Raw genomic sequence first — 18,869 nt, 5'->3', positions numbered from 1 at the left:
AAATTACCCCTTTTGATCAGATGTTTGATATATTCACATGACATTTGTATATTTTATATAATAGAAAGAGGAAGCTAAAAGCTCTGAGAATACATTCAAATACACATGAAAAATGTCACATAACTTCCAGAAAATGTAGGGATATACAAATCATTTTACTTAAAATTAACAAAGGTGTGTAACAGTTGCTGTTTTTTAAAATGAACTGCTTATTCAAGGCATTTACAGACTACCTTGGTGTTCCTCTTTGTACAAAAAAAAATCAAAATGTTGACTCACCTTTAATGGTGAAGCTCTTGTAAGCCACTGAGCAATTAATCTACTGTACTTAAATGGCAAGTCAGTATAAAGTGCAGTCTAAAAAACTAATTCCTCTAAAATACAAGTATCTGTATTCTTATATTCAGGGAGCCTAAGGAAGTCTTTCATTGGAACAGTCAGCCATAATGAAATTACAATGTCTAACTACACATTGACACAAGACAACTAGTGTAAGTTCTCAATAGGTAATGGCTTTATTTACATATGCATTAAAGAATAATAAAAAAAAACAAAACTTATGTTTTGAGTCATGAAAGATCCTTGCAGGGAATACATTAGAATGGAGCACTAAAGGTATATGGTAATTTAATATTTCTAGCAATAAACTGCATAAAACTACTTACTTATACACTGATAGACTTTTGTATAAAGGCTGAAAGTATTTAAGAAAACCAACACCTCTGAGTGCATATAGACATACAATCATATTCAAAAGTTGAAAATGAAATGTGCAAATCTTTAATAAATGCCATATTTCAAATAAATCATTCCCTAGTGATCCGAGTCTGGAATACACAGAATGAAGTTTAATTTTGGGTGTCTGTAATGTTCAATAAAAACACAAAGGATGTAGTAATCCATAGTAAAGGCACGTGTTCTATGCCGCCACTAAAAGTGCCCGACATGAAAGGTAACAGTGAGAGCACGTCCTAGTTCAGCCCTCAGTTTCACACATGCACAGCTTCGTTCCCCGACTGTCTCCCTTTGAGCCATGATAAGAAACCTTCCAAGGTTCCTAACCATTACTCAAAGAGAAGACATCGGCGCACACCAGTTACTGCATGGAAAATGCCTCACAAGCTCATTTAGAAAACTACAAAACATGCTTGACAGGTGAACCACCGAAGATGAAAACATAAAAAACAAACATAAAATTAAAATACCTTAAATTAAAAGTACACTGCCTCGCCCCACTTCTTACTACGAATGAAAACCCAGTTCAGCCTCACCAAGTGACTCTGTCCCACCCCCTTAAGCAACTGCTCTGAATCAAAATTACAACACAGCCACGCACAGTAGTGTTTCTCAGATAGGCCACAACAGCTTCCACTGGGATTCAACATTCAACACGACTCCTTAAACTAACACTTCTCTGGAAGAAAACAGCAATGTGACTTCCAGCAGGTACTCGTGGTCATACGTCTGAGGCCAATAATAAATTAGACTTGAGAAGCACTGGTATCTAAAGTATGAGGATGGCATGTATTGTCAGTTTGACTCTTAAAACCCCAGTAATTCTAAATGGTCTCCATTTTTGTCATAATCATGTAAGGTTTATTCATTTATATATGAAAATGACTTATGTTTCACTTTATTGGCAACAGAAAACAACTAGAAGTACAGACAATTTTCAGTTAAAGACCCTCTATCATCCTGAGACTGGATAAGCAGTCATGTCTGAAAGGGACCCTGACCATTTTGGAATGAAAACAACAGAAGCATCCAGAGGAGGGAAAAGGAAAGAAAGACTGGAAAGATTTTAAACTCCAAATCCATTTGGTTATGATTCGTTTTCAGTTCAGTTCTAACCCTCCTGGCCGAAATCTTCTGTGAACTTCTTCAGTTTCTCCAAGTCCTGCTCATTCACTGTCGGCTTGGTGTTTGCTAGGGACCTTGTCATGTCAGACTGTGAAAAACATGAAATACAAATTTGTCAAATTTTAGGAATGTTACATTTAAAAAAAAACTCTCTCCTGTCCTCTGTACAGTTACACTTCCTATTTTACGTCAATGCTGACCTACAGAGAAGAGGGACATTTTCCAGGTCATGTTCCGAGAGGCAGATAGTTGATTTTTTGTACAAAGAATATTCTAGATTGTTAAGATTATTTATAAGGTGGTGGAAAGAATCATCTGAAAGTTAATAACTAAGCTGAACATTTTTAAATAAAATATTTTCTCATTCATTACAGAATTTACAGTCATTATCTACTGGAGTGAAAACATTTCCTACCATAGAAACAATAGGTTCCAGGAGTTTATCTCCTGGTACATCCATCCAGGACATTTCTATAGCATTTGGATCTCCTGGAGAGCATGGGGTCAAGAGGTCATCTACCAGAATGTTAGAGTCCTCCCTTGATGGCCCTCGAACCTGTGAGCACACACCAAATGTGTGAGCAGGAGGAAGAGCACAGAGTCATAACTGTAGTATGCTAGGGTGTATTGCATGCAGACGCTACTGAGCACCATCAGCTCTATTTTACAAAAAGCAGAGAAATCTGAGCTTTTGGTCACATCCTCAGCCACTACCTCTTGTATTTCTCACTATTCCTCATTAATGAACAGCTAGGTCAGACAAATCATTATTCGTATGTATGTGCCCATTTTGTGTTGCATGTACACTCTTTCACAAATCGGGTATAAATGTGAATCCTCAAACCAGACATGAAAATGAACACAATTAAGAAACATTTGCATACCTTCTTAAAATGGGTGGCTGACTGCACCTTCCTGACTGGCTGCATCAGGGCGTCCCTCACAATAACGCTGATGTCAGCCCCTGAGTAGCCCTCAGTTTTCTTGCCCAGAGTCATGAAGTCGGAATCACTGAGGCTAGTGGGTGTAGAGCCCAGGTGCAGCTTGAACATGAAGGATCGGGCGTGCTCCTCTGGGAGGGGAATGTAGATGCGTTTCTCAAACCTGGAGACAAGACAAAAGTTGTTGTTTTTTTTATTTATTCCCCAGGATTTTAACATCCGGCTTCTGAAGACTGAAAATGCCGAAGAGTTCGAAAATGTGTGGGAAGAGCACACATTTGTAGGCCTCTTGCATTTTGTGAAGTTTTAGTGGTCACGAAAGGTGCTTCACACACTGCTCTAAAAACCAAAGTCTGCTGCGTGTCTAGCAGAGCCCAGACAGCTGCTGTGTGTCTAGGAGGCCGAACAGAGCACAGACAGCCCTGAAGTCAACTTTCCCACTTAGCCAATGTGCCTGAAGACGTCTGTCAAACAACCTGGGCAATGCGAGTCAAGAGACATCCTATTAAGTGGAATTTGACAGTCAACTAAGTAAAAGAGTCAAAAATATTTCTTTAGAGAAGCTTGTCTGATAAGCTACAACTGTAATTGTTCTAATATAATCTTGTATTATCGATTTCTGGGTATCCTTTTCAATGTAGAAAAAAAACCCTAAAAAGAACAGAAAGTCAATCCTGAGAGGACTGCTTCACAGCCAATATTGAAACAAGGACATAGGCTTGCAACTGGAAACTAAAAGGGAGGATCTGTGGATGGAAAACACAAAACGCTTATATACAAACACATGGTTCTGGGTATGTGGAAAAGGCTTCCCAACGATGAAGCTGAGGCCCAAACTCAGGGCTCCTTCAAGAAATGGTTGGATGAGAAGCTCATCTCAATGAGATTCTAAAAACAAACTGAGCAGGACAAGCCGAATGACCTCCTGCAATTTGCAACCATTATGGTCTAATAGCTTTCATCTTCAGAACCCTCAGACTAGCAGCAACTATTCGACCTTATTGACATTGATTTAGAATTCCATCCAACAAAAATAAACCAAAACGGAACAAATTTAAATTAGGGCAGAATACATTCTGTGGCATTTTTTCCCCACAGGTCAACAATAGCAAGTTTTACGAAGTCACTGTACAGCACAGGTTCTATCTGCTGCTTAGAACCAACACTTTTATTAAGTCCATGGTCAACACCTAAGTCTTACAATTTAGTTACTTGCTGGAATCACTAAATTCACTCTTTTCCTTTATGCATTCTGCAAGTGGAGTGTAAGAACTAACACTACTGAAGAGAAACTGACCAACTAGATGTTTTCATACAGTACTGTCCATTTTACATTAGAGAGCTGTTACCCTTATTCTGTGGGCATGGAGAAGAATCTTAAGGAAACAGAATCAACAAACATGGAAATCGCATCATAGCCTTAGTTATTTCAGTCTGAAGTACAATCACTACACATTCATGTGCTTTATTGTTTTTTGTTTGCTCTTTTTGGCTTACTTTTTCACTTTGTGTAGCCTTTTTGTCTGCACTTCTATTTGTTATTAATATTTAAGCAGGCCTCTGTGAAATCATGGAAAGTTTGGCCAAATCACAGACAGCATCTGTACTTGGTCCTAAGTAGTAAAGAGTATAACTCGTTCCTCTAAGGATATCAACAGATCGATCAGGATTAGCTGTTATCTAAAACCAAAATTGCTAATATGCCAGTAATTGATCGCTACAAAACTATTTCTGCGTAAAGAAGGAAAAATGGTAGAACAATACAATACCTCTGCACAGCAACAATATTATTTTACATGGCATAAACATCTTGTATACAAGCGCAGAAGTAATATTTTACCTGGCTTGAGAATTGTGTATGTGATGCTCTCTACTGGATGCCACAGATCAACTCATTACAGAACAACTTACAACATACAGCATTTTATAGGCTTCACTATTCAGCGTTTAAAACATTTAGAAATTCGAAACAGTCCGTTTTCGGCTAATCTCAAAATTACCGTCTCCTGATGGCAGAGTCCAGTGTCCAGGGAATGTTTGTAGCTCCCAGCACCAAGATTCCTTCATTATCATTTCCAACACCTAGTTGGAGAGAAACTTCAAATGAGATATGTAGTACAAACACTTCTGAACATCAATTAGAAGTCAAGAACTGCAACAGGGGAGACAAACAAAAACAATTAAATCAACCTGTTATTACCTGTATACCTAGCATACAAAGTCCAGTGCTCTCCGATTACAACAGAAGTCATAATAACCACATCTCACTTGATTGAATAGTACTTTAGGATGGATCATCTCACTAAACTTTGTTTTAATTAACATAATTTAACATTTGCCAAAAGGCTAATTTGGTCATACAAACAGTCACAGCACCTGCAATCGAAATTAAACCTGCACAGCCTCACCCCGAGTTCATTCTTTACAGATTCTCACCCTGCATCTGAACCAGGAACTCCGTTTTAATGCGCCTCGCTGCCTCGCTTTCGTTTTCGCTCCTTGAGCCACATAAGGAGTCGATCTCGTCGATGAAGATGATGGAGGGCTTGTGCTCTCGCGCCAGCTGGAACAGGTTCTTCACCAGCCTGGGAGAGAGCAGGGTCACTATCAGGCATCGGAGTCAGGTCGTGTTTTCAAACCCGGACGAAGGATTAGGGATCAAGAGTGAGCCAATCTACGTTCAATCCGCAACATTGAACTACAGTCCATTCCACAGTCTGAAGCAGTGACTTTCAAGCAGGCTTTCAGTACAGCAGTGTACAAATACATTGTGGATTATCTCCAATATAACAAACAGTAGCTGTTTTACCAGGACCAGTATTATTGTTTCTCATTTAATGTTTAAATTGAGAATCCCATTTTGAAGTGGGTTCTTTCACGACGTTGCAGAAACAAAACATCGAAAGCCACTGGTTTAATGATCCACCTCTCCAAAGGAAGCATTTGCCTTTTCCACAGTAACAACTACACTTTTTTTAACCATTTATGTTTGCCTGTAGCCATGGCACTTTGGTCTGTATTAGCACCGTTTCTGCTGCTGCACTCAAGTAAACAATCAATTCAAGTAAAATTTAGTAATTGTGCAGGATGGAAAGAAAACACACAAGAAACACCAACTCCCAGGTCCAAGATGAAATATACTGTAAGTGCTTTAGAATAATGCAGTAACTATCCAACAGTTGTCTTAAAACAATAGCACCTGCTAAATACAAATCTTCAAAAAGCACATACTTTTCACTTTCACCAAGCCACTTGGACACCAAGTCTGAAGAGGAGATGGAGAAGAAGGTAGAGTTGTTGGCTTCAGTTGCCACAGCTTTGGCCAAGTAGGACTTTCCTGTACCAGGAGGCCCAAAGAGCAGAATTCCTCTCCATGGTGTTCTTTTACCTGAATAAGGAAGGCAGACACTGGGGTTGGAGAGAAACCAGCACAGGACCATTCTCCTTCATCTTATTCAATCAAATCTCCAACAATTTTAAGTTACTGGCACAAATTATAGCACTTTTTGCCACACAAATGTCATTAAACCTCTGCACAATTCCTCAGGACATTCTAGGTGAAGCTCATTGGAAGTAGGAGTTTCTAGTAATGTTGACATGCCCTCCGGTCAGAGGTGTCAAAAGCTCCATGTTGGCTTACTGGTGAGTTAGCATCAAATGAAGCAGTGAAACAGGACACCTCTGCCTCATTGTCTGTTCATTGTGGGTGGATACCTGGGGAATTCTGGTCACAACGAGCTAATGACTTGAATTTACTGTATGTACCCCTACATGACTCAATCTGTACTCCAAACAAACATACATGTATCAACAGACATAAAAAGACACTTCAGTCAAATAAAATCAAAACAAGTTAAAATACCTAATGATGCACAAGCCATTATGTAGTTCCCTTATGTTATGAATAACATTTACAGAATGCTAATCCAGCAAACCGCTCTTGTTGTTGTTTTTCTAGATCTTGCTTCTGCAGATTGTGAAGATACATCTTGACACAACAGCTACCCGATTAATCATTTCTTAGCACACAACAGCAAGTTGGAGTTTAGCACTTAAAAATGAAATACCCTGTCAAATAGCTACCGTAGCCACAGACACATTCACAAATTCATTCTTTCTGTTAAATACTTCCCATGTGATTCTAATCTGCAGAGCTTCAATTTATCTTTTCCTAAAGATTATGAAAAACACTTACAAATTTCAATTACAAATCACAGGCCAGATTATCATTTACTGCAAATGAAATGCATTTTTACCAAAGGTAACAGAACCGCAACACTTGGCTTCTCAGTTTGTGCTTTTCTCCTTGCAAATATTTGCATTTCTCAAATAGCATTGCAATTCCACATTTCACTACTTAGGGGACTTAAGTTACCTGTGAAGAGGTGTGGGAATTTAATGGGCAGAATTACAGCCTCTTTCAGTGCCTCCTTTGCGCCCTCAAGACCAGCGACATCACTCCATTTGATATTTGGCTTTTCCATAACAATGGCCCCTGTGACACAAACACATGCACACATGAATGAAGAAGTGTCGAGCAATAAAAGGGCAATTGTCAATTTAACACTTCTGAAATGAGCCAAAACAGACACACAAAACTACTGTAAGTTCAATTAGTACAAAGCAGGGCTTTGAAGTACAGTACTGAGGCCTGCAAGTTAAAGATCACCAGAAGCTGTTCTATGCCTACACACCTTGGAGTTGATTTTGGAATTTCTTTTTTTCTGGATCATCTCCCTCGTCACTTTCATTCCTGAAAATAAAAACACAGTCTAAACTTAAAGAGTAAAGGGCTGAATCAAACAGGCACATTGGACTTAGTGACAATCTTGGTGGTAAATTATTTTATACAAACCCCCCCCATCATTTTCTTGCCCACCCTTTAATCTACGGTTAAAATAACGTTTTTTTTCCTCATTCTAAAACATTCAACTAAGAAAAACATTGAAACAAACTTAAGGAAAGCATATCTACAAATGAGTTCTGGTATGTAGTTAAATGAGGCAAGTGCTACGTGAACCTGGAGTTCCAACTTAACTCCGTCATATCATACTTTTTAAGAAGGAGAAAATGCAACAACCCCCTTCAATCAGGGTCAAAAGGGGAAAAAAGGACTGTAGTAGTCTCCTCCACAGCCCAGTCTTTCCATTAGGCTCAATTCTTCTTCCAAATACACAGGAGGAGCAGCAGAAAGAACACTGATATTCCATACAGGATTACTTTTCTAGTGTTACATATAAATCTCCCTTCCCACAAAAAAAAAATCCTATATACTGTAGGATTAGTTTGTTTTTAAAAAAAAACCTGATAACAATCATACTGAAGGCAAAGGGGGTAGCCAATTTATAAAAAATGCAGAGTTACTGGTCACTCCAAGATCAGCAATAAAGATCCTCACTGAAGACTTCGCGAGGAAGCAACAATGCTGGTCTGGGGATAAAGGCTTCTTCAGTGTATCATCATTAGATACAATTTGGTCTTAAGAACAGTTTTCATTGGAGTAGGTCTGAGAAGAGACATTTTTTGCTAAATGGGACCCACTTCTTGCAAAAAAGGAACAGAGCTGGTGGTGCCCTCTTCTGTTAAAAGAGAGCTCCTCTTCAATATCAAGACATGCAGTACCTCAAGTGATCATTTTGAAGCAACAAATTCACTGTTAAGAGTGAGAAATTATCTTACTTAGTAGGACCTTAATATGTTGTGTAAATGAGGAAAAGGCATGAGATCATTTTTTCAGCTCTGGTTTGTGATAGCCTTTGTAGATGATTTGAATTAACTTTTACTTTACCCTTTGTCATCAGATTGGGACTCTTTAACGGGCTTTGCTGGAGCCTTCTCCTTCTTCTTCAAATATTCCTTTAGCTTTTCGGCTCTGTCCAGGTATTCAGCACATTTCGCTCTGATGCTCTGCTTTGCTTTGTCTCCCTGAGCCTCATCTGCGATGGGGAAAAAAAAAGACAACTGGAATTATTCTTCAAGGGTCTTAAAGTCCTAGCACACCAGCGTTTCAAGGATGAAGGGTGAAAGCATGGACAGTTCTTCCAGTGACCAATTTCTATTCTGACACACCAGGAAAGGCTGTACATGGACTCTTCAAGCAAAATGAATGCAGTCCATCCTCACTATGATCCTATCAGAGATAGCAGAAAACAAGACACTCCTTCAGCCTGTCTGTATTTGGAGATGGGTGTTATCTGTGCAGACGCGTTTCTGCAATCTCAGGTTTGGTAGGAACAACAATTATGTATTTTTCAATCCAAGCATCAGTTAAGCCTGCTTTTAGTGTATGGTATATCCTGAATTTAATGATAATAAAAGACAGCCTGGTGTCAAAATCTAATAAGGATCCAACCAGAGGGAGGTAAGTAGTGAACCATACTGCCATATCTTCTAATCAAAACTACATTGCTTGCATGACAATATCCAGTACCCACATGATTCTAAGCACACTGATAATCTAGACAGGACCAACTGAACTATGAGGTTTGTTCGATTACATGACGCATTGTTAAAACGTAAAGGTTTATTACAGGCCTAAAGAATAAATAAAAAATGTATACTTCATACTTGCAATACATTAATTTAAAATGAAAGATTACAGGGGCATAAATTGGCGCATAATGGTGGTAAACACTGTTCTTCAAATGAACAACACTAACAATGCTGGCAACAGCAACAGAACACAGGAAAAACAGATGAGTATTAAAAACACTCCACGCACTCAAGACCCACCTTATCATGGACTTCTGTTAATGGACAAACAAACCGTAATACCTAAACACAAAACAGCTACAGAAAGGCTTACATTTCACTACATGTAGGAAGTACTGTACTGCATGCTGGTACAGACGGAGCGCCTCCTCGTAATTTTGTGCTTTGTCTTCTTGAGCCGCCTTGCTTGCGAGGTCTATAGCTTTCTGTAACGAAAAACCAACAGCAATGAGAAAAAGAAGTATTCTGAAAACAGTAATGGGCAATACACAACTTGGGGCCGAACACATACTTAAAATAGCATACGAAACAGCAGTGTTCACCTGAGAACAAGCAAACCTGAGGTTATGAAATGGAAAGGAGTTAAAAAGGAGTGTGATGGCACTCTTTAATAAACCAGGTGTGTCTGTGTGAACAATGGCACACATAAAAGAATTTTAAACCAGGCCTGTTCACACAAAACTCTCCACGCTTAAATATTCAGCTGCAAATATTCAAACTGCTCCCTATGACAGAAATATTTTACCATTCAGTGTTGGATATCATTCTGTGCTGTCCCGCAATTTAATTCCCCCTGTTTTTTATGTCCCAGTTATGTAATGCAATTCTTCCAGTCATCCTCGAGGGAGTGTATGTAGAGAAAAATCCCTGTGAAGCATCTGGCACCCAGGCCTGCTTAACTACAAAAGCTTCAGTCAGTTATTTACCCACTAAAACACGCAGAGTATTGTTTAGTCTTTAAAAGGTTGATGAAACTGCGAGTAAAAGGTTCGAATTAAAAACCCCTGCAGGCATCACAACCATTACAGACAGCAGAATAGGTCAGATGGATAAAATGAACTATTTTAGATAAACTGATATTTCAAAATTCAATTTCAATAGCTTACCTATTAATAAGTACAGTATATGTTCTATAGAAGCAAAAGTGTAGCAAGACGTTACATTGCACTTGCTACATACACACAGGTACTCTTCCAGGATACAACGCAAACGATCGTGATATATTTCAATATATGTTGATATTTAATTTGATTTAAGTAACAGCTAATTAATGTAAACAGAAACGTAGCAATTTGCGCTGCTAAACTAACGATTAGCTCAAGAGTCAAATACTGGATAATACCTCTGTTGACACCTTGTTCCAGATTTGCCAATTCTGTTTCAGATAACAAAATACATAAAAAGCAGGAGTACCATGAAAACAAACCAAAACAAAAATCCTAAAATGATACTTTTCCTCAAAGTGAACAGGAGCACTTTGCATTACGGAACTGTCATCGTCGCACCACTAGGCTGGAAATGCGCACTGTGCAGATAACCATCATTTTCTCTCCACGGTCCTTATCAGGCACGATTGAATATTTATGTTCTTTACTTAATGGACAACTGTTTGGTAGGCAGAATTTGATACACCACCAATCTTTTCAAAAGCCTACAACTGTACCGTTTTATACGTACCTGTACACATTTCAGAAAACAATGTCTAAGGCCTATCTGCAAATAACTAAAATGTTTTAATATTGCAACTCTACAACGACTGGTTAAATGCGTCATTGGTACAGCTGCCGATATTGAACGGTCTCCACAGGGCTCATACCCACAGACTATGATCAAGCTTCAGTTGCAAATGAAGGTTTTCTAATATTTTTACAAATAACATGCAAGGATTGCGGTTATCTAAAAATGTGTTTTACGAAGGACGCGAAGCACTCTTGCATTTGAGACATTATGCACTCTCGTTCACTCTCCAAGACAGTATATTAATTCCCAACCAAAGAAATGGGTCCTTTTAACCTGCCCCACAACCCTCATCCAGAAGTTTATTTTTGAGAAAGGGAGTTTCCTTTTGACCGACAACTGATTTAGAGACCGTGAATCTGCGAACCACTACAGTTCGAATCTTGCACAAGGGTGAATTTAAAATAGAAAACATACAAATAGGGGGAAAATAACGACTGTAAACCCTTCTGCTTTTCATTAACTTACGTTCATGTGTTGATCCCCAGATTCAGGCCTTTCGTAAGCGACTAAACACGGTGTTTACAAGGAAAACTTTGTTTACACATTTCTTTTCAGTCCTGGAGAACTTGTCTTGAATTTTCTGTCCCGTGAAACTTTTCAACACAAGCAGGTTTTCAAGTACAGTAATTCGAAACCACCGTTTCGAGCGTAAATCGACGACAACAACAACGCTTCCACACAAGATTCAGGACAGACGCGTTAGAAGTTACTAGTGAAGATATAATCAGCACATTTAAGGGTCACGCGTGAAATTAAAACAACAACCAGCCTCAACCGAAACACAAGGCAAATTACTGGTCTCCAAAAACTCTCAACCCATGTACATATTTAACATTATCGTCGCCTTTGCTTTTACCTGTAAGTTGTTGGTGGCAGCCATGGGGGCTGGATTAGAAAAAAAAAACACAGATCCAAACACAAAACCCACACGGCTTGTCTTTTTTTATATCGTAAACCAAAATTAAATTCGATTTCAAAACAGGCTGGGTCCTTTTTTTTGCCTTTTCCCCCCTTCTTTAGATAGTTAACAAGCCTCACAGGGGAAAAAATAGCTCTTCCGCATCAAGATGTCGAATGTCACTTCCGCCTACTGAGGCCATGTGATCGAAAGAATTGACACTGACGTCAGTGCTTATGCACACCCTGCGTACACACCCAAAGTGCGTTTTTTCAAATAACTGGCAACAAAAACGTCTCCGTTTTATGGTACTTAGAATTATTCTTTGTAATGCTGCAGGTGTGCGAATTTTGTGAAGTTATTTTGCAGTTCTTTTCGGGAAAATAGCAATAATCGAAAGCAGTCTGTCGTCACCGACAAGGAAGTTGACGCGATGGATTGTTGTCATTGTTACAATCCAATCCAAATGAACTGTCTCGAGTGATGTGCGAGTGTTCCTGAATACCCAGATTATTCCAAATTACATTTTAAGTACGTTTAGTGCCCTTAATTTCTTGCTTGGGGGTCCTGTTTGACCACCAAAACTCTCAACTCCAAAAGTTTCAACAACAATCACTTTGAACATTGTTTTTCCTTTTTTTTCAGAATTAATCGGAAATAATGAGCATATGACACTAAGGAATAATCCCATTGCCAAATTTACTAATTTAAACCATACATGTTAATTCTGTAACAGTGATATAGAGATAATCTTTTCACGTATCTTTGCTGTCACCTTCTGGAATGAGATTTCTTAGTCACAATCATACCGATTTTGACAGCTTGTCATTCTATAACAATATGATGTGCTATTATGAGAATGAATTTCACTGAGCTTTAGAATTTATTATACATTTCCAAATACCACTTAGGAATGATCATTTTCACAAGTCACAAGTGGACATTATTCTTAAGACTACTCCACTAAAGTCGATTAAACACCCAGAAGGCTAGACAAAACACTTTAATGTTTTCGCCTAACCATTTTATGGTCTAAAGTAACTCAACCTTTCTCTTTTCATTAGTTCTCTTTCACAATTACACAATTTATGGTTTTGGACTTTGTTGCCTGACTTCTTTCATTTTTATCTCTTATTATTGGCACACAATCGATATTCAAGGATTTCTAGTTACCTGACGTTTTCTGGTGTGTATTTGTACAGAATTCTTTATTGCTTTAAAAAATTAGGGGTTGGCATAAAAACCCAGCAATAAAAACTAGAATGGTAACCTGTGTTTACAATCTTAGAACTTTTTTTTATTTTTAAGACCAGATTGCACCCCGTTTCCCAACCAAGCTTTCAGAACATTATTTATTAAAATAAGAGCTTGGACTTTTCTCATACGTGTCTCAGTAACGGGCAATCACTTCTTGTTTGTTCTCATTTTATTGCTAGACACAACACATTGAAGTCATGCGATCTAAAAACTGAAATTGTGAATTTGCTGGGGATTGTCTTGCAGTTATAAACAGTGAAAATAAAACCCTAAACCTGTCCACTGACTGCTCCCATCCCACTTGACACCGAAATTCAATCATATCTTGAGTTCACCTCTTCCATAATGTCAATTTGTTGACTACATTAGTATGAAAAAAGGTTGTGTAAAAGTGTAAAGGGCAGATTTTGCCAAACTGCACGGTCTCCATACCTACTATATGTTTTTTTTTTACAGTGAACTGAGTCCAGATCATTGAATTTGACACACGTTTTCTAGGGTTAAGAACTTTAACAGTCCCATATAATTTTCTCTTAATTAGTGGGACTAATATCAATATCAATAACATGATTTTCGTGGTCAAGAATCAAATTACAATTAGAACATAAATATCATGAAACTGTTTGGACATTTGGTCCAAGCACTCAATTTTACGTATTTTCCTCCTGGTTTAATGTTTTCAGTTATTGACCACTTTCAGAAATAAAACTGAAACACGGTATTAACATTTCAGAAATTAGAATGGAATTAACGGCTCCAAATTAAATTTAAAAAAAGGCTTCCCAGAATCTTGTATATTCCTCAAAACTGAAGTAAATATTCCTCGTAATTTAAATACTTACCACTGAAATAGCTTATTATTTTATTAAACTTAACTCAAGCTCCCTAAAGCCGAGATGACTGTGATTCTTTTTTAAATGAAATGATTTGATTTGTTTTGATGATGGGTAAGATCATGAGCCAAGAGCAGTCTCGACTTCTTGGTCTGTGCCACATCACTGCTCCCCTGTGTTGAGAGGTACAGCAGATTCATCTCATGAGACTCTAGCTTGTCACCCTGGCCTGCTTCCCCTACGAGGCTGGGGTGAGACGGCAGTACTTACTGCCTCACACTGCTGCACAGAGGATTCATTTCTTAGATTCTAAGAGCATTTTGCTGAAAAAATAAAAAGCACACCTCCTTGGCTAACATAACCAAATTAGGCTCAATTTATTACACATGTGGTAGAATACCACTTGAATGCTCAGTGACCTGAGCTCAAAACCATTTCCTCCCACCTACTCCACCTGTCCTTCTGTAGTGGGCAGGTGCTAAGTCAGGGGTAGAGGCACCCAGATGTGCACATTGGGATGGAGTCATTTTATCTTTTCTTCCTGAGAATATTACTCCAGTTCTGACACGTTGGTTAAGGATAGTTGATGAGCAATCATCAAGTCTCACATTGAATATTAGTGGATTCTACTGGATTCAAAGACTCCCAGCTAGGCTTCTCAAGGAAATGTGCTCTCTTCTTGTCAGGCCACTTCAGTGCGGCTTTGGCCTTGTACTTCATTTACAAGTACTGAAGTACTTCCAACAATATGATATCCAATAATAATGGAAAATTATTTGTTCCAGTTTGACCTTATTTTTTGACCCAAGCAGGTTTTAGGAAATTTCAGATGTGTCACCCAATGCTGTCCTGATTACCATTAACAGACACAGAATCGACTCCAAAATTTAAAATTAAAATCTGAACAGAGGTCGAAATTACACCTTTCAAGACTTATGTAACTGATATTCTGATATAAAAGTATTTTTAGAAACCTCTTTTTTCTCTAAGTATTCCTTTAGATGTTCAACTCTGTCCAGGTATTCTGCACATTTGTCTCTGATTTTCTGGTTGCCTTCTTTGCCCTGGGGTTCACCTGCACAGAAAGGAAGAGAATAAGGGTCCAAATTATTCATCAGGAAGAACACAGCAAAGCAACAATAACACTCTCGAGCAGCCAAGAACTGATGTATCTAAAAGACTCCCGGCAAAAATGTTTAGGTTCTTCAGCACATCATTAGTATCACAGTCAAAGGTTGTTCTGTGTAGGAACGGACCTGGATGTCACAGGCATTAATTCAGAGATTTTATAGTGTAACGCTTACGGCCGACAAGCACTGTGTAAGAGCCGGCGTACCAGAGCAGGTGACGTCACCGCCCTTCCCTGTGATAGCAGGACTACAGCTACTGGGCTGTAGAGAGATCTCTCTTTAGCTCACGGGGCTAGGTCGCTGCAGAGAGACGCGGAAGTCCCGGGTTCGAGCCTCCAGTCGGGATGGGGCCGACCAGATGCGGCAAGGGCGCCCGCCTGAGCCCCCGTTGCGTTACAATAGAGTCCGATTTTACAGATTCATTCGGGTATTTTATAGTGAATTTTAATAGATTGTAGGTCTGCTGGGCCTTTGTATTAGGCCAATTCTGGTTCAGACATTTGAAGAACATCCCTTGAACACTCGTGATGTATCTCTGTGAATCTATCATGCTGTTAAATGCACTTTCCACAGAGAATTAAGTCAAATTAAATTAAATTCAAGCAATAACACGCAAAATATGCCTTCACCTTCCTAACAAAGCTGGGTGTATTTTGAAATCCAACCCCAAAAATAAATCGAACTCCATCAAAAACTTACGCTTCACTATATGTAAGAAGTACTGTACAGCATGCTGGTACAGACGGATGGCTTCTTCATAATTCTCCGCGCTGTCTTCTTGAGAGGCCTTGTTAGCAATGCTTATAGCTCTCTGTAATGAAATACACATACATAGGCAGATTTGGCATTACTGCCGCAATTATTATCACCCTTCATGAGACTTAGCAGTTATGCTTGGGCATATACAGTACATATTAAAATGTTTTGCTTTTACACAACATGTCAGGTTTTCTTTGTTAAAACAGTATAGGCTATATTCTATTATTATTATTATGATGATGATGATGATGATGATGACGAATACCATGGTCTTAGGTATTTTAGCTTAATAACATCACACTCCAGCATCAGGTTCTAGCAAAAAAAGCTAGAATTTCAAATGGCACCAGATGGCATGAATCAACTTTTAGATTTTGAATCAAGTTATAAAACACGCACACAGAGTCATGTACTGAATGACTCTTTGTTCTTCCTTGTGATACCGTGTTAATGTTCAAGTTGGGAACTCAATCTTCCCCTGGTTCAAATCCAAATAGGAGATATGTTTTCTTTCTGTCTTTGCAGTACCTCTCCTTGGTAAACAGTGTAGCATGTTAACCATTGTGTGGTAAAGAAGCTAATTAGTAATATTATTAAAGCCTTTTTCCTGGGATCCTTGAGGATGATATCCCCAGATCAATTTGGAACAAGTAATCAAACAGACAAAATGGCCTCTTGTTTGTATTTATTGTATATTGTATGTTATCTATTGTATTGGTATTTGACTAAACTAACTACTTTGATCACTTTGTGAGCCATTCTGTTTTCTGATTTGTTACTGTCAAACGTGTGCATTCTTAGAAAATAATGCTTACTGTATGTTAAACTGTTGTAAGAGTATATTTGTTCACTTCATTTAACAAATGGGCCTACTTAGTCTTTAACCTAAGATTAAATAATTAAACACGAATTATTATTTCGTGATAACAGTGTTCTTGATGATGGTAAAGACCGCACACAGCACGACAACCCACAATTTGACTTGTTTCTCACAGCTCAGTGACCACAAATCACAGTTCTGACTCAATGCCAATAGGGGGTAGAACACTACATGTACTCAGACAGAGTATACCCTTTCTCACTTCGACACCGGCAATCGCATCAGAGCGGACGTTTCTGCTCGTCATAAAACTACATGGGTACCTATGTAGAAATTAACCCACATTTAACATCTTCTCCGAATTCTTTCTACGTTCCGAAGTAGCTGAATCTGACATAGTACAGCTTACATAGTGAAATACACAACGGTACGTTATCGCGATTACTGGATAGTTTTAGTAACAATGGTAGCAAATCATCCTATAGGACTGTTCAAAACAGTGTTTTATTCTTACCTGCAAGTTGGTACTGGAAGCCATGTGCGCCGGGTTAACGATATAGGGAATTCACCAAAACACACACACACAAAACTACTTTCTTTACTTTAATAATATAAGAGAGCGACTGGGTTTCGGTAACATTATGAATTCACTTTTCATTTGTACTCCATGAGTTTCCGTCTTCTGAACCCATGTGATTGAAAGAATGATAACTATGAAACTTAACCATACACCCAGAAACCACGCCTACTGTATGTGGTGCGTCAGGATACAAGCACTTAGCATTGTTCGACATTGTGTTCAGTGGAGTCATTTAGGCGACGAGAATAAGGGATATTTAAATCTTGACAGCGCTTTTAGAGTGTTTAAGACACACCTCTTTTAATAACATGAAAATAAAGCCATTTAATTGAATGTCATCCAAGTCATTTTCTTTTACTGACGGTGTGCTTTGTTACCTACTGTACATTTTAATAATCTCCTGGAGTTTTAGACAAATATACTGACCACCAAAAGAAACGTATCACAACTGCAACGAATTACAAAGCTATTATCCGGAAAACGACAGAACGTTTTAGCGAGAGCACTGACATTTTACAAAACAGACAAAGCATAGGTAAATTAATTATACTGATTAATATTTGTCGGTTATCTACACGCAGTACAGTAGTCAGCAGTTACATTAATAGAGGTGTGCGGTCACCGCGGGAAATCATACAAAGTCTACATCTGTGACGCATGTTTTGTACCAGGTTGCAAATATTGCTTCGATAAGAAAAAAAGCGTGTCCCCCTTCTGGTGCAACTCTTTTAAATATACAAGGATTGACAAGATGTAAACTGTTACACCTCACCACAAGACGGCGCCTACAGTTAATGTATCTTTGATAAAATGAAACTCGCGCGTTCTGGTGAAACGCAGCATCGCTCCACTACCCACTGGCTAAACTAAAATGAGGTTGAAAGATGAACATAAACTGAACGTTTAAACGTTTAAAAAGCTGTGTTATGGAAGTGTGTGCTACGCAGATACCGTCTTGTCTACCTCTGTCTCACTGCTTTGGCAGAGCCTGGACAAACTGTCCACTGGTCTCAGCTTATCCCACAAATGTTCAGCTTTGCTCAGGTCTGGGGAGCAGGACATCCACAGCTTAACCGTCACAGTCTCATCTCAAAGGAAAGCTGCTGTTACACAAGCCGGAGGAAGACTTGTATTATCCTGTTGGAATATTGTCAGATCTGGATGTGTTCACAGGAACGGCAGTAAACAAGGTCCCAGGACTTGATCAATGTAGCACTGTGCAATCAGGTCGCCATCTGTCACTGCAAGCAGCATGACCTACTGTACATTAGAACCTTGATTCACTGCAGAAGCGGGGAATGATATATTGAAGATGATCAACAATAAAGAACCCAGAAAACCAACGGAACAAGAAATACACAAGGGCATGCTTGTAAATCAAAATGTTTTGTTTTTGAGGTTGTATCTGTATGTACTGTATGTTCTCTGTATATTTATGTCCGATTTGATTTTGTCCTGAGTACCACTGGGTTCATTGCCACATCCCTAAGCATAGATAAGCAGGCTGGAAGACTGGGGTATTTTCATTTCTTTCAGGCCCAGATCACTGGAGTAGCGCA

The 18,869-nt window shown here is 38.7% G+C and overlaps 1 protein-coding gene across 2 annotated transcripts; it reads right to left on the bottom strand.

Annotated features, from left to right (window-relative positions):
• Positions 1 to 492: 492 nt before the first annotated feature.
• On the bottom strand, positions 493 to 17,429 carry vps4b (vacuolar protein sorting 4 homolog B). 2 transcript variants are annotated; one of them, XM_015354792.2, is made up of 13 exons: positions 17,245 to 17,429; positions 15,851 to 15,962; positions 14,996 to 15,096; positions 9,607 to 9,718; positions 8,590 to 8,737; positions 7,496 to 7,554; positions 7,177 to 7,296; positions 6,033 to 6,189; positions 5,238 to 5,386; positions 4,802 to 4,883; positions 2,745 to 2,964; positions 2,276 to 2,416; positions 493 to 1,948 (listed from the first exon to the last, which is right to left on the bottom strand). In XM_015354792.2, the coding sequence occupies exons 1-13, from the start codon at positions 17,266 to 17,268 to the stop codon at positions 1,847 to 1,849; spliced, it is 1,527 nt and encodes a 508-aa protein (XP_015210278.1). In that variant the 5' UTR covers positions 17,269 to 17,429; the 3' UTR covers positions 493 to 1,846. The 2 variants fall into 2 exon arrangements, with proteins under 2 accessions (XP_015210278.1, XP_006634510.1); XM_006634447.3 differs by lacking the exons at positions 14,996 to 15,096; positions 15,851 to 15,962; positions 17,245 to 17,429 and adding an exon at positions 11,890 to 12,137.
• Between the last annotated feature and the right edge of the window lie 1,440 nt (positions 17,430 to 18,869).

Source organism: Lepisosteus oculatus, chromosome 6, assembly GCF_040954835.1.
Source record: "Lepisosteus oculatus isolate fLepOcu1 chromosome 6, fLepOcu1.hap2, whole genome shotgun sequence".
Taxonomy (NCBI): Eukaryota; Metazoa; Chordata; class Actinopteri; order Semionotiformes; family Lepisosteidae; genus Lepisosteus; species Lepisosteus oculatus.
Note: the sequence above shows the minus strand (reverse complement) of the source record. Positions and strands in the feature narration are given on the sequence as shown.

Coding starts and splice junctions, on each gene's coding strand:
- vps4b (XM_015354792.2), bottom strand. CDS start 17,268: ATGGCTTCCAGTACCAACTTGCAG. Junction 15,963..17,244: donor CTTCCAGTACCAACTTGCAG/GTAAGAATAAAA, acceptor ATTTCATTACAG/AGAGCTATAAGCATTGCTAA. Junction 2,417..2,744: donor CAGCCACCCATTTTAAGAAG/GTATGCAAATGT, acceptor GTGTGCTCACAG/GTTCGAGGGCCATCAAGGGA.